Source organism: Hyposmocoma kahamanoa, unplaced genomic scaffold (genome assembly GCF_003589595.1).
Source record: "Hyposmocoma kahamanoa isolate Upper Pololo Valley unplaced genomic scaffold, ASM358959v1 79, whole genome shotgun sequence".
NCBI classification, from domain to species: domain Eukaryota; kingdom Metazoa; phylum Arthropoda; class Insecta; order Lepidoptera; family Cosmopterigidae; genus Hyposmocoma; species Hyposmocoma kahamanoa.
Window position 1 is genome coordinate 6395126 of NW_020653993.1, and position 16227 is coordinate 6411352.

Sequence of the window (16227 nt, forward strand, 5' to 3'; positions counted from 1 at the left end):
GGTTTTACCCTATGGGTAATTACATAAGGTCTTAAAATATAACATTGGTTTGTGCTCTATTGGTGTACAATATTATATAAATGTCACAGAATAAAATTAAATTACATACACAATATGAAAAAAAAAAAACATTCATAAACGTGTGTGACACGTTTATTCACCAAATTTGTCATTGTCGTCAAAAAACTCTTGTACACTATAATAAAGCTTAGTACTTAACCATTTAGTAAGAGCATTTTTAAATTTTATGTACTCTAATCTTTTAAATTCATTCGGAATACTGTTGTATTATATAAATGCTAAGGTATGATTGACCGAGTAAACCATTCTATGCTCATGTCTTAAACTTCTATTGTCCCTTTTAGCTGCGATTTCATAATATGACGAATGTTTCGGGACAAATGCAGCAACCTCCTTAATGTACAACACGGTAAAGGTAGGATTATGCACTTGTCGAAAAATGGCTTACACGAATCCATTTGAGATCAACCGCAAGTGATACGCACACAGCGTTTTTGTATCTTAAATACCTGCATAAACTCTACTGCATTTCCCCAAACAATTATACCGTAATTTATAACTGCACATAACCAAAATAAGCTGTTAAGGCCGCATCCACAGACGCATTCTGTACTAATTTTCTCAATGGGTACATAAACCGTGACAATTTGTTACGCAAGTTCTCACATGGACTTTCCAGTTTCAATTGCTGTCAAGGATAAGACCCAAACATTTTGTGTGTTTAACTTGTTCTATATTAACAAGATTAAACGAGATGTTTAACTCTATCGGTAGTCTTTTAGACGAGTGAAATTGCATGATGTTAGTTTTTGTTAGGTTTATACTGAGACCATTTCCATTCATCCATCCTATGATGTCAATTATAGTTTTATTAATATCACGTTCGTATTGCACTTTGTCTTCACACTTTATAACAGCAGTGCTATCGTCTGCAAATAATACCATTTGTTTACTAATATATCTTGGAAGATCAATTATGTAAAACAGAAAGAGAAGCCAACCCGGGGGATGCCTCTATTATTCTTCCTGTAGGCGGATCTACTAATTGCGTATCTTAAGTTTCTACTACTTTGTGTATGACACAATCTAAGACATGCTTACGAATGAACATAATGTGCAATCTGACAAACAAACCACATATGCAGATAGAGAAATAACTTTTCTTGGTGGTGGTGGGTCAATAAACCTACAATATTTTTGAACGCCCTGCGTGTTACATCCTCAAAAGATTATACAAAATTCTCGCAGGGAGCCGGTAATCGCTTACAACATTGCCATCAGTAAGCGATACCAAGAAACTGCGATTCCTTTGACGTCGTCTCTCTACTACATCTTCACGTATTTCTTGTCCGAGCGCCTCCACAACTAATAGTATTCACGATTTTTTTACACAAACGATGTATAAACGATACAGCTTGAGCTACCGTTGGTTTTATGTCAGTTCTAAGATGACAATAATGTCAAAATACGACATGGAAGCTCTCATTTGGCGTTTCGGAGTAAGGTATCCGCAACTACTTGTGTCAAAATCCTTTCAAAATGGCTTTTCGTAGTAGCTCTATCAAAATCCGATGTCGAACACCCAGATAAATCAAGCGTTTCATTCCGCAATCGTTCCACAATCGGGCACGTAACGCGTTTCATAGTAAGAAATTATTAAAACGAAGGACGTACCTACGCAGTTACGTGTATCGGATTTTACTTTTGGGAGTAGACGCCCTGGTCCGTTTAGACGGAACTTAGCCGGGATATAATACGTGTAATGTAATAAAAGATTGTTAATGAAAAGAGCTTTGGTGTATTGAAAGATTAGCAGCTCCACTTTGTTTTTAGGTGAAGCGTCTTGAGGTTAAGAAGAATTTTTCTGTGATTATAATCTCAGTACAGAGTACTAAAAAAAACTGACCTCAAAAGCCATTCATCCCCTAGTTTGCAGTCGTCAAATTTAAATGGGACCACTTCTGAGGTACCCTCTTTCCAACAAAAAAGAATCATCGAAATCGGTTCACAAATGTCAGAGTTATCGCATAACATACATACAAAAAAGACCATATAGTCCAATTGAGAACCTATGAGAACCTATTATATACCTACACACACAAACACACACCTTTAAGGAAATAATCCATTCATCTCCTTACGCACACATATACAACTTTTACCTTTTCTTTCCGGTTACCTTGTCCCCGTTTTATGGCTTATATAAGAAATTATTCACCTGTATGTTACCTTACATTCTAACTCCATGTTGATTCTCTATTCTGATTTTTTACCGGCCTTAGGATCTGACAGAATCATCAGCGTCGTACTTCAATTGAACTGCGGCTTAATGGTGAGTCAGGTCATTTTTGCTGACACAGTATACTCAACTCTACACCTGACACAATTTAACACTCCAGACCATGCCCGCAAACTTAGACTAGCCTTTTTCTTTATGATTCCCATTGTACCTATGTCATAAGCTTGTTTGTAATGTACTGTGATTCAGCAAATAAAAGAGTTATCTAGCATCTATTGCTTGGTGATGGTTTCAAATCATGAGTTCTTATCTTCTACTACAATTTTTTTATTCGTGTACTTGGAAAGCTTAAGTGGCAATGGGCGGAGCACAGGTAGCTGATGAGGCCAAAGTGGCGATCGCGTATATGATGGACTAATGACCTGGTGAAGGTGGTGAGAATCCACTGGATGCAAGTAGCTAAAGACTGGCCATTGTGGCAATCTTTGGGAGAGGCCTGTCCAGCATTAGACGTCTTTTGGCTGGAATGAAGATGATGTTTATGATGATGATGGCTTGGAAATTTTACAGAGTCGCCTGTATGAGAATTGCAGACGTGGCGAGATAAATAACTAGAAACAATCTAGGTTAAGCACTGTAAACTATAGATTTATTTATGATGCGGGGTTCGGCATACATTTTTCACCTTCTGCTAGATTCTTTTTTATGGGATAAGTGAAAAATAATTGTAATTCTTCGGCGACTCCATTCCTATGCATCTTCCAGCGCCTTATCGCAAGATATATCGCACTGCTGTTTCATTTCCTTTCTAAAATTGGCCTCACATTGCAATTCTTTACAAGTTTCTCTGTAAGCGAGTCTGCAAGCTTTTTGGCAGAATTTAAAATTCTTGTGACATTTGCCAAGGTATCTCAAATTAGGTTTGATAGGATATTTAGTAATTTTGTTGAAAATATTTCTCAAATTTCTACTAGGTGTTAGATGTAAAGGCGATATTGCAATTGCACTGTCAAAAGTTTTATCAGAATCTCGAAACTCCTGTTCCTCAGAAGATTGATTAGTACGGTCGTTATTGTAAACTGCGTCTATAACCCCATTAGATATTGAATTCCATTCAACGGTTATATTCTTCACTGTTTCCGTTTTCATGATAACATTTTGACTTTTAGATAGTCCTTGATGAAAAATTCCAAATAAAATCTCTAAAGCTACGATCGAATACATACCGATTAAGAAACAGACAGCTATAATGCAAAAAAGGTTTGTAATTAACAATTCAGTTAATATAGTCTTTGTTAGTTCCACATTATGATAGATAAATGGGATCCGATTAAGTCTCGTTTTACGGTAAAGAAGAGGTAATTATTACGCTGCCATTACTTCAAAGGCAGTTAACAAATTGCAAGATGTAGTGCCAAACGGGCGACACGAAGGCTGGCAATTACGATGGTCATACAAAGGCCTAATGCCGCAAGAATTTTACGCAACGCTGCTTCGAGAATATAAATAATTTCACCCATTTAATATAATATTTACTGTAATAATAATAATAATTTTTGTTGAGTTATTACAATGGCAGCCCTCAACGACATCATCCGCCGGGCCTTAAGACGCTGACAGGCGTCGATGACCTTGAGCGATAACGCGCCTACTATAATTTCTCCAATATGATAGATGGACCTTCCGCTTGATTTAACATAATATTGATTGCCGCTAACAGATGGCGTTGTACTTAAAATACACATATCCTATCAAACCAAAAAATATCAAAGCACATAAGAACTGGACATGTCATACAAACAAGAAACAACCCACACCTCGAGTGAAATTGAGTTATGTATTTAGGTAGAACACCAGACGTGTCCTTTACCCGCTCATAAAAGATCCTGGCAACATACCAAGCCAAAACGGAGAAAATAAAAGTCTTTCAGGGCACCAACCCGCTTATTCTCATACATTAATGCAAATGTTTATAAACGTTTCTTCTACAGGCTGTAAGTGAATGTAACAAAAAAAAAACAAAATAATGATGCTGACGTCGATAAACGTTGTCATCTATAAGCCGTCCGCCGACATTGCGCGTGTATGCCAGCGATTAGTGTTGCTTAACGTAAGATCAAGACGAGACTAACCCCAGTCTTGGTCTTGATCTCGCGTCGGTACACCTGGTCTAGGTCTTGGTCTTGGTCTCGGTCTCGGTCTTGCTGCAAGAGTCTCATAACTGTTGCAAGTCTTGCAATTGCAATATACAACGACGAATATCGTAATCCGCAGGATACCATAATGTTTGACGATGATCGGTATCTTAAAAAGTCATTAATAACAATAATTCTTAAATAACAAACAACATAAAAACTTTAAACCATTAAAAAGATGAGTGAAGAGAGTATAAAAAAATGTTACGCATTTGCACAGAATTCAGTTCAATTTTTGTTCTGTCAACAGCAGAAACACATACCAAAAATTATAAATTTATCTAATTGATATTGAACTCTATGGGTTTGCGTTTATTTTGAATATCCATTGAGGAAATTTTACGTTTTGGAATAAGCTGTTGTCCGTATGTAAGCGAGGCATGGAAAATTGTAAAAAAAATTTATGGCATTCACCTTCAAAAATTCATTTGTCTGTCTGGCAGTGTGAGAACTGACATTATCGTGATATCGTTTATGGTTATTTTTACGGAGTTTGTCAATAACTTCCGGCAAACAAATGGTCGTGTACCAATGACTATTCACGGTACAACGATTCTCCAAAGCAACAGTAGCCACGTGTCCAGTTTTATTAAAAAAAGAAGCAATCATCAGCTTAGAAGCACTTTGCATGCGCGCCACTTTGGTTGGATTCGGCTTATCTCGAAAGATCCATACGCTCGATTACTGCTTTGTTTTGGGATCGTAACTATAAATCCATGTTTCGTCACTTGTTACTATGAACCACACCAAATTTGACGCCCCTTCGTTGAATCTGGTAAGCATGGCATTGCACCAAGTGACGCGATCCGTTTTTTGAGTGTCAGTCAAATTGTGTGGGATCCACCGAGAGCACAGCTTTTTCACACCCAAATGTTTGTGTAGTATTGATTGTATTTGACTCATGCCTATGCCTAAAGATACCCGAATCTCATGGTATGTTACATGCCTGTCTGTTTTGATCATACGGCGCACAGCATCGATGTTTTTGTTGTTCACAGCAGTGGACGAATCCAGACCATCACGAAATTCGTCACTGAGATTCGCACGACCGCGTTTGAATTCTTTTATTCAATTATAGACAGTAATATTCACTGAGAATACGAGTGCACTAGTATTTTTTCAAAATATGGTTCGATTTTTTTTTCAATCATGAAAATAAGTTTCAGACACAGATTGTGGACGCGTCACCAAAATTAGAAATCAGTACTAAAAAATTATAAATGTACACACGCCAGCACATCAAGCTACATACAGACGTATCTTGTTTAGTTGGACTGGAGGCGATTTTCGAACAAAAATGTGTAGTCTGATGTGCCGTTGTCCGTACTATAGCGTCAACGTAGAAATTATTCTTTAGTGGCTCCAGGTGAAGATTTGGGTATACTTGACTATTAAAATAAAAAATCTAAAATATTACATATCTATTTTGGCAACTTATACTACGACTTTCGATCACGCCGCGTAAAAATCGCAGCTGGGAAAATCACTCATTTACGTTTCAGTGAGGGTCAGAAAGAGACTGTTTTATTTAAATATTTGATGCCTTGTTGAATCGATCTGCTTTGAAATCGCCTTGAAACAAATCGATACATACGTTTAAATTTGAATCGATCTTCATTAAAATCAAATTGCAAAGTGCGTCCCTACTTCAGCACTTTTAATTTGAAGACACCCTAAATATAATAAAAAATTAATTTAGAATGCGTGTTGTCATTTGTAAGTTAAGAACCAAGACAATATGTATGCAATAGTAACACGTGTGTGTTACTTGCAAGCAGTGTTGGGCGTTAATCCCAAAAGGGCCCGGTTGGAGGCCCCGGTTGAAGGCCACGGTTGGGGGCCCGGTTGGGGCCCCCGGTTAGGGCCCCGGTTGGGAGCCCGGTTGCGGTTCTCGCAATTAACAATTGATCAATCGTTAATTGCTGTTTCGCAATTGACAATTAATCAATTGTCAATCTTTAATTGCCAGAACAATTAAATTTTGCCCAACACTGCTTGCAAGGATTTTACGTGATGATTGACTACTGTCCTCAGTAAAAAATATTTCTAGTTTTCAATTGAAAGGTGATTAAACGGAGAAACAACACAATGGAATGTAAATAGTGAGTATTTAAACGTGTCTTTGTTCACTTACAAATGACGTCACGTGGCTTACCTATTATTTACATAACAGATTGAAAATATAACAATTTTCAGATTTCAGTTTTTGATTTCAAAATGCAAATCATCATTATTTCACAAATATATTGATTCAACAGTCGTTTTTATTATAGAAAAATTCTTTTTAACCACATTTAATTTTTTTTCTGATCACTGGCAACGCAGTCGTGGTTAATATTAATTGTGTAATGTTTATTGTTTATATGAGCGGTAATTCATTACCGGTCATATAAACAATAAATTATATATATGCATATTGAAAGACTCAAGACTATATAGATTTTTTCCTTTTTTTATTGTTTTTGTTATAATCGATAATATTTCTGGATCCGCCGTTGTTATTGTTGTAATTAATAAGCACTCTATCATTGACATAGCGCAATTTATGTAATGGGTCCCTAATTCCAGATCGTTGCTTTTAAAACCCCTCTGCAGCCGCCATCAATTAGCTCTCTCCTTTATATAGGTGATAATGTGATTAATTCGTAGGTGATTATATGAAAAACGTTTTACAGATTGATATTCTAATTTTAAATATTCAGAATGTGTATTTCGTCCACTTTAAACATTGGAACGGGATTTTCCCAAATTATAATGAGTAGGCGATACTCCTTCATTACTAAAAACGTTATTCTTGTAGTAACGTGACCCTCCGAGAGCTTCAGAACCAGAAAGATATGTTATACCACCTGCTGTACCACCGGAGTGTAAACCTTCCCAATTGGGAGGTTTTAAATGTGCTCTCCATTTTCCGTAAGAATCGGCATGTGAGTCTGCACTTTGTTTAGAATCTAAATCTAGCCCTCCCCAACTCTTAGAACCAGTGTGTGATCCTACCCAATCTTTAGAATAATGTGATTTTCCTACACTACCACGTACTTTATCGCCAAAATGTATTTTCTTAGGTGATCTGCTCAGTTCTTCTTCTAATCCAACGCCTTTGTGATGATGTTGTACACCTTTCAAATGTAAACTTGACCACTCATCATATGCGTCGTCGTCATCTGGATAATCATTCGCCTGCCAAAAGTCTTTTTCAGAATGATGCTGATGATTAGAATGTGCTACACTATTAGAATGTGATTCATGATTCGAATGTAAACCATGCTTAACACCATGTTTATGACTCCAATCCACCAATATGTCTTTATCGTTTGAATTTCCACCGTTCAGTCCTTCCTCATAGTACCAATTTTTAGATTCGTATGGTGAGTTGTCCTTATTATTATAAAGTGTAGGAAAGTCCTCCATAACACTGTGTCGAAGGGGTGTCCTACTTCTTGCTACAGATTTGTGTTTTTGCAAGTTTGTTGGTAAATTTAATTCAGATTTAGAAGTAGTTGTAGATGGTTCAGTGATAGTATCAATATCTGAAGAATCAGTTGCATCGATAGAATCATGCGTAGAAGCAGTTGCATCAATTGAATCATCTACAGTATCGGACTTCTTCGTGGATTTTTCATCCGGTCCCTCTGGGTCTTGTTCTAAAATTTCATCAGTACCACTTGAAGGCGTCAAATGATCTTGTTGAAATCTTCTTGATACGTAATAGTCAGCTTCTCTTTTTATTTTTATTTTAGGTGCTGAAACCTCGATTAGTTGTGATATATGACGACCTGCTATTGCATCTAGCTAAAAAAATAATAAGCGTTTAAAAAATAGATAACGACATTTTTTAAGGGGGGAAAACAAATTATATCCACTGCATCTAATAACACACCCAGCTTATGACTAATAAGTAAATAAATGTTTTCGGACAGACACATTTGAAATATCATCCATACTTAATCACATTTTAATCTCAACAACTCGTAGGTATAGTACATAGATACCATATTGTTTTTAGATTAGGGAATAAAATATTAATATGTCTTTTCTCAGTATCTTTTATGTCAATTTTAGGATGAGGAATTGGTCTACTAGGAATTGGTCCTATTAGGCTCAACTCACATTGGCGCAGAGTCGAAGCGTCGCGACGCGTGTTTTCACCTATAGCATATTCATCTCTATTTTCCCATAATTAAGGTACTTTGTGTTATGCAAATATGGAGTCAAGAGTCGACGCGCGTCGTGTTACTGGAGCGCAGTGAGGCGTCAGACGCCGACCACACTGTGATCCGGGCGCACTAATGCGGGCGTAGTCGCATTAGTGCGCCCAGGACGCAAAAACAGGACGCGACGCGACGCTTCGACTCTGCGCCCGTGTGAGTTGAGCCTTAATATTACAAAACATAATCACAAATCATCATAATCAATCATCATCATCAACACATTTATACATTCCCCTGTTGGGCTCTTCATATGCAAGGGTGAAGGCCATTTGTTCGCCACTCAGCCCAATGCTGTTTGGACTTCACATATTTTCCGAGGGTTGTGAACCTTCTGCAACGTCAATTCCGAGAAACTCAGTTGTGCGAGATTCGGACTTCGGATTCGAACCCACGGCCCCTGCTTGAGAGGCGGTAGGTCAAACCATTAGGCTACCATGGCACTGTTTCACGGCGTCAAAACAGAATGATGTAAGAATCCATGAGGAAACAGAGGTTTTGTAATATTAATTTATTTTTGATAATATTTTTCGCCATGTATAAGAACATTTTTAAAATAAAGCATAAAATTAAAGTTATCCAAATTATATGAGTTTTATTATATTCGCCATAACATTTACATTTTTTTTTTTAATTACTGGCAGCCGCTAAGTTTCAGAGCCTTGTGATTCAGTCAAAGATAATTAAAATAAGTATTTCTACACCGCTACTTTAAAAAAATAAAATCCAAAATCAAAATAAGCTCACCAAATTCATACAGATTAAAAGCGTAAATAAATCACAAACTAAAAATTTCATTATATTTTTTTTTCAATCGATTCATAAAAAAATATTGAGAAATTCAAGCCCGAAGAAAGCAAGACAATGTATAGTACTTTCAATAAAGTTTAAATTATCCCATAGAAATTGATTCCTTGCAATTTATAATCAATTTTTAGCAGTGTGAAATCAAAAACATGATGGAACCACTGAATTAATTTTTGTTTTGTTCCATTAGGGACCCTATTCATTCAATCAATGTGAATTTAAAATGGCCACAGAATAATCAGTTAATGCCACCCTTCAATTTAATACAGCTTTATTATAATTATTAATACAAAGATCGAACAGCAAGAAAATCCCTTCGATCCGCCTAGATTCGAACCAGGGTCATACCGTGCCGACGCTCTCCCAACTGAGCTACGCCACGAAACAGTGGACCTTACGTATTCTTCTATGTAGTTATTGCAGATTTTTGTTTTTATTACTCTTTTGCCGTACCACCATTTATGAAGGAATTTTTGTTAGTGTTCCATGTTTGTATTAATAATTATAAGACTCTAGTGGAGAAATTTAACACAAAAATGATTGAAAATTATGGTGGTAAACCGTTAGGATATTCGATAAACTTCATATTATTAATAATACAGTTCTACTTAAAAGTGTCTAATTGACGTCAAGTTCATTAAAATTATTTGGGTCCATTTTTGCAACTTGCACATCTCTATCTTCCTTGACCACTTCACTTTTGCGTATCTATACGAATTAGTTCGAAATAGGAGTGTCATATAAAAATATCAGCTAGAGAAACGCTTTTCATTTATTGTAGCTTATTAATTGCGATGCCTGTAATTTTTCTTTTTTTCGTCAAACTAGATTTTGTTTTAGGTATTATTTGATAAGCACATATAATATTATGTTAAAAGTAGGTTTTTTTCAATAACATCATGTTATTGATTTGTTAATTGAATTTCACGGTGTACTGACGCCTGCGGCGGCAACTAGTACACACACATAAAAGAATTTCGTCGACTTCGTAACGCGACCTGTAGTTCAGTTGGAAGAGCAATGGAGACAGAATCCCGTGAATGCAGGTTCGGGTCCTGTTGGGCCGAATTTGTTTTTATGTTCGATCTTTGTATTTCAAAATTTAATAATTGTAAGGGTGCAAACGAACGAAAGGAGCCTCCCCACACGACGTAACATTCCTTTCCTGTACTTTGGCGCAGCCTAGGCAACAACCAGCGAGTACTTTATGCCAATTGACAAAGACCTTTCACCACGATGACAAGCATTATCGTGTATCCATACCCTGTACCCATACAAACGCAAGTTATTTTACATAGTCTCATCATAAATACATACATTTTGAAATTTGGTCACAAGTATCTTGTAACACAAAATGTTGATATAAACTCACGTGCGCACATACCCACACGAGCACATGTACACATGCACACATTTTATCATATTGTTATTCTCATAAAATAAAAATATAAATAATATAATCTTTACTCAGAATACCAGTGTCATGGGAAACTGCGGCGTTTATGCTGAGCCAGCGCCTTTTCACTGCCATGACTTGCCATGACATGATTTAATTATTATAAGTGTAGTTATACGTATTGTAAGTTCCTGTTTTTATAAAAATTTGATATTTTTAGTGGTTCAATATAATAATAATTGTGGTGTTAGTTTTACTGGATCCTATGAAAATAAGCTGTCATGGAAATGAATAAAGTTTTTATCTAAGAAAAGAAGAAGATTTAAAACAAAAAGAAATATATGCAAACTCGTATATTTTTTCTTAAAATTATTAATTTATATAAAATTATTCTTACATTCCTTCTTAAAACTGTACTTAATCTTAAACGACAACTGAAGCAAGACACGTTACGACATTGAAGCTTCATGCTTGACAATATCTTTTGATTCAGTCGAGCATTACATATTTGACAGTAATGGTTTCGGTCGCATGTCGGGCGGAGACGGGGTAGTAGACCCCAAGTAACCGACTCAGTTAAACGGTAAGCCTGTAGATACATCCAGCAGACCTAGACCTAAACTAGAAAATGTACTATCTTAAATTCGTTTAAAATACCCAGAACCTCGTACAACCTAGTAACTAGAGGCGTTAACCGCTGCAACAAATATCATGGATGATAAATAGGAAATAATAATTTGAAGGAACTAATGTAGGAAATATTTAATACTAACTAATTATAATAAAACTTTTCTATGAAAATTTGTACTTTACAGTGATATATATACTATCTAGGAGTAGTTTAGCTGAATTATTTTAGAAAATGCAAAAAAATTATAAACTTTATTGCAATCGCATCGATCGTACTTGCTTCAGTTGTTATTAATACGAAAATAAATATCGATTTTAATACAAGGCCATATAAAATTTTGCATTATCTTAATTACTTAAGGACATTAACAAGTTTATTTAGAACTTGTCTCCATACCCCACCTTTTTAAAACCTTTTATTTGGCTTGGACCTTAACTTTCTTTTATTTAGTTTATTTTGACTAAATATTGCATCGTTGACATAGAGACCTACGCATACAACGAACCAACAGCTACTTTTATCATTTTTCATACTGTTGGCAACTCCAACGCCCTCAACAGCGTTGTAGTTATGCGAACCTGGAGCATTGTTGTTGTTGTTAATATTATTATTAGTACGAATTTGATTAAAAGAGATTAGGGATAGTGGTTTCCTCTTCTTGTTACTCTTTTTCTTATTAACAATACTTCTGGATATGCCCCTGTTATTGTTAATATTTTGAATCGTTACTCTGTTGTGGTTTATGTTCCATTTTTGAACATCACGTTCCCCACTTGTTGGCTCCTCACTTTGTCTTTCTGCCAATGATTTTCCCGTATAACTGGTTTGAGCATTATCATCAACTTGATGGTGATGATTTGAAGAATGTTGTCCAGTTTTATCAAATGCACGCAGTTCCTCAATAAAATTGTGTCTAAGGGGTATCCTACTTCTTGCTACAGGTTTGTGTTCTTGAATGTCAGTTGGTAAATTTAATTTAGTTTCAGAAGATACTTCAGCTGTTCCGGTGCTAGTATCGATGTCTGTAGAAGTTTTTGAATCTGTAGAAGCGTTTGCATCATTTGAATAATCTGTACGATCTGGCTCTTTTGTCAAATCATTTGAAGTGTTCGCATGACCCTGTATGAATCTTTGGAATACAAAATATTTAGTTTGTCTCTTTATTTCGATTTTAGGAACTAAAGGCTCTTTTAGTTGCGATGTCGAACCACATATCGTTACGTCCAGCTGAAATAAAACAAAATACATATTTTTAGACACTGGGACATGATATCAATAATGTTTACTGTGAAACTAACTATGGTCTCCATGATCGTTAATAACCCCAGACCTGGGGTCCTAATCTTGAGTGTCGTTTTTCCACTATGGATGATCTACAGACTTGAGTTTCGATCTGGGTTAGAACTAAGAATGAATGGCAACATGATTTGACAGTTTCAAACGGGCCGTTTCACAGTTTCGAACGGGCCCGTCTTTTCTTTGATGGACTTCAAGAATAGTTCCGTTGGTCATCCATTGCGGAAAAACGGCCGTAACTACGTATTCCGTGCTTCGAAGGTAGGGCCAGGGCTCCGTCACTCTCTACGCGATAAGTGCCTACCGCTGAGTGTACTGACGTCGGCACAAGCGCTTATACAAGTCTTTCATTTATGAGCATTCGGTTCCGCACGACTGCACACGGCGGGCAACATTATTTTCACCTGTCTGAGCGTGTGCTTAGGTTCCTTTTACCTCGTAGTGAGCGCCTGGTGTCAATAGCCAGATTTAGTAGATTATCTGAGAATCATGTATCTGTTACGTAGTAAATATTAAGTAATGGCGTAGAGCCCCTGACTAGTGCTGTGTTCGGACTTGAGGAGTCTGTCATAAACAACGTCATTTTTTATTATATATTTATTTTTATTAGATTGATTATAATTTTAAACAATTTACTGTTGGGTATTTATCTCTTATACACGATGCAGTCGGATGTCACTAGAGCGACGAGAAATTAGTCTCCCTTCTAGACGTGATTCTTAAATTTCTTTGTGCCCTGTACCGAGACTGTATACAGTCACTATTGTCATTATTACTATATTATGACTTCCAACATTTTTTTCTATTTTCTTCTCTGGTCTATCTACAGTGGTTTGAAATTTTAAAACCGATACCGGTTGGCAAATTATTGTAAATATAATTTGCGAAAATTAAGATATTCATCACAGTATTTACATATGGATATATTTATACCAGTATCGCGGATTGGTATCTCGATTATGTGAGTATAATTAATTCATAAATACAAATGAAATGCGAGTTTGTTTACATATCGTTTGATTTATAAATAAAATACATATAAATTTCACTCACAAAAATATTTTCGTCGATTACGATTTATTTTAGAGACTTTATTATTAGGTAATCGACAGTAAAACAGATTTTCATGTGAATGAGTAGAATTTGAGGATACAAGGCATTCTTGTTTAAAACAACCTTAAACACAACAATAAACACGTCTAGCGTTTGATGACATTATTTAAATACCGAGCGAAAGCTTCAAGTGTGTAATGAATAGCGCTTGGGAACCGTGCTGTGCAACGCGAGTGCCACGCGAGATTCTGCGAAAGTGTGCATCCGTATACGATGCACGGCGGGTGTGCACACATGCAAGCCGCACTGCTACGTTTGTACGTAGTTATCTTACGATACTGTGTGGTGTAAAGAGTTCGTCCAGGCAAGTACCACCTTACCTCTTTCTGACGCCAAGCAGTAATGTGAGCATTACTGTGTTCCGGTTTGGAAGGTAAGTAAGGTAAGGGTGCTGGTGAAATTACAGGCATTTTGAACTTGTCAATTTATGTCCCAGGGTAACGGGCGCAGGGACAGTGCCTTTAAAATCTTTGCGATTTAATGCTCTGAGTGCACTGCAACTGTCATGGATAGGCGTGTCACCTACCATCAGGCGCACAACTTGTTCGTCCCGTGACTTGGTAATATTACAAAAAATAAAAAAAAGCTCCTTCTCAATATTCAAATTCAACAATGGGATCGGATGTTTGTATGAATAATAATTGAATTCAAAGTCTTAAAAATACTTACCGTAATAATACAGATTAATAATATAAATATATCGGAAATTACAAGTTTCATTATATTTTTTACTACCGATTCATTAAAATAGTTTTCATAAATTCAAACCAGACAAAGAAAAACAGTGTAGTTTCTGTCAATGTGAAGTTTAAATTTCCATTAGAAAAAGCTTTGTCGTAATTTAAAATCAATTTTTGACTATGTGAAATGAAAACGGTCGAACAGGTGAATTTATTTGTTTCATTAGAAACCTTATTCATTCAATCAACTTAAATTTGAAATGGCAATAGGAAAGTTAATCAATGTTGACCATACAGCTTTATTAAAAAAAAAGTAAAAACGCCAATATTTTAACAGTTCGCTTGCATTCAAATTTTACACTCGCTAATGATCAATTATTATGGCATCTTTACCAAGAAGCAACTTTTGCATACCAATTTGATGGATATCGTTTGACATTTCAATTTTAACACCAGTGGAGCGCCTTGTAAAAGAGTTCGTCCAGGGAAGTACTTATTTATTTCTGCCGCCAAACGGTAATATGAACATTACTAAGTTCCAGTTTGGAAGGGTAAGGGTGCTGGTGAAATTACAGGCACATGGGCTTGTCGACTTATGTCTCAGGCTGACGGGCGCAGGGACAGTGGCTCTAAAATCTTTGCGATTTAAAGCTTGAAGGGACGGCACTGCAACTACCAATATGGAGAAGCGTGTCGCTTAATACATGGCGAACGGCTTATAAAAAAATGTTTTCTTAAACGTCGATACGACCCGGGGCACTTTAGTGTTTGAATTGTTTTTTGTAATGGATCGTAATGACATTTGTTATGCACCTCATTCAGATTCAAGCGACTCATCACGCACTGGCTTTATAAGCATAAACTGTGCGACTTGACTAATAATCGTCAGCCATCAGTGACAAAGCGTAATTCTAGGGTCGGCAGACTAAAGCACATAAGTCAAAAAAGTGCTTCATTTGTTAATATATAATTATATATTTTTTTGTGTTGTTTTTAGTGTTGTAAGTTAAATAACCTCTAGAATAAAGTTCGAAATTTATGAAGTAACAAATGAATTTGACTTATGTGCTTTAGCCAGTAGATGTATTAATTTAAATGAATGATGTTGGATTTTGACTTATGTGCTTTAGTCCGCCAACCCTAGAATTATTATAGTGTGTTTTTTTTATTGGAATAGTATCCGAAACTATAGGAGATACAGGAATACTGTCTTAAGAATCATTAAGTCTTTTTTTGGGAAAACAATTTCGCTGTAGTAAATTTTTTGATCAAGCGTGAGTTGGCCAACAACATTAATAAAATTGATTAATTTTTTTTAGTACTGATTAACTCACTTTAATGCAAGGATCATTTCATTGTATAAGACGAAAAAATCGGGACAGCAGAAGTTGGTTAAATTTTATAAAATATTTTTCATACAAAGTGCCGATAGATTTAGTTTCATATATGGATCATTTTACTGTATTGGAGGAAAAAATTGGAGCAGCAGAAGTTGGTCTAATTTAATTTGAAATTTAAAAAGCTTTTTCACACAAACGCGTACCTACCGGTTGCAAAATCTCGACATGATTTATAAATTCAATTGCAGTAAGTTCATGAACATTGGATACAATATTTATGTGGTCTGTGGATACAATCGTG

At 36.0% G+C, this 16227-nt stretch overlaps 2 protein-coding genes across 2 annotated transcripts; both read right to left on the minus strand.

Annotated features, from left to right (window-relative positions):
• Positions 1-6942: 6942 nt before the first annotated feature.
• On the minus strand, positions 6943-9434 carry LOC113233662. Its single transcript, XM_026468835.1, has 2 exons — positions 9411-9434; positions 6943-8247 (listed from the first exon to the last, which is right to left on the minus strand). The coding sequence occupies exons 1-2, from the start codon at positions 9417-9419 to the stop codon at positions 7177-7179; spliced, it is 1080 nt and encodes a 359-aa protein (XP_026324620.1). The 5' UTR covers positions 9420-9434; the 3' UTR covers positions 6943-7176.
• Positions 9435-11281: 1847 nt separating this feature from the next.
• LOC113233667 (putative uncharacterized protein DDB_G0279653) lies at positions 11282-12903 on the minus strand. Its single transcript, XM_026468841.1, has 2 exons — positions 11965-12903; positions 11282-11591 (listed from the first exon to the last, which is right to left on the minus strand). The coding sequence occupies exons 1-2, from the start codon at positions 12743-12745 to the stop codon at positions 11557-11559; spliced, it is 816 nt and encodes a 271-aa protein (XP_026324626.1). The 5' UTR covers positions 12746-12903; the 3' UTR covers positions 11282-11556.
• Positions 12904-16227: the final 3324 nt, after the last annotated feature.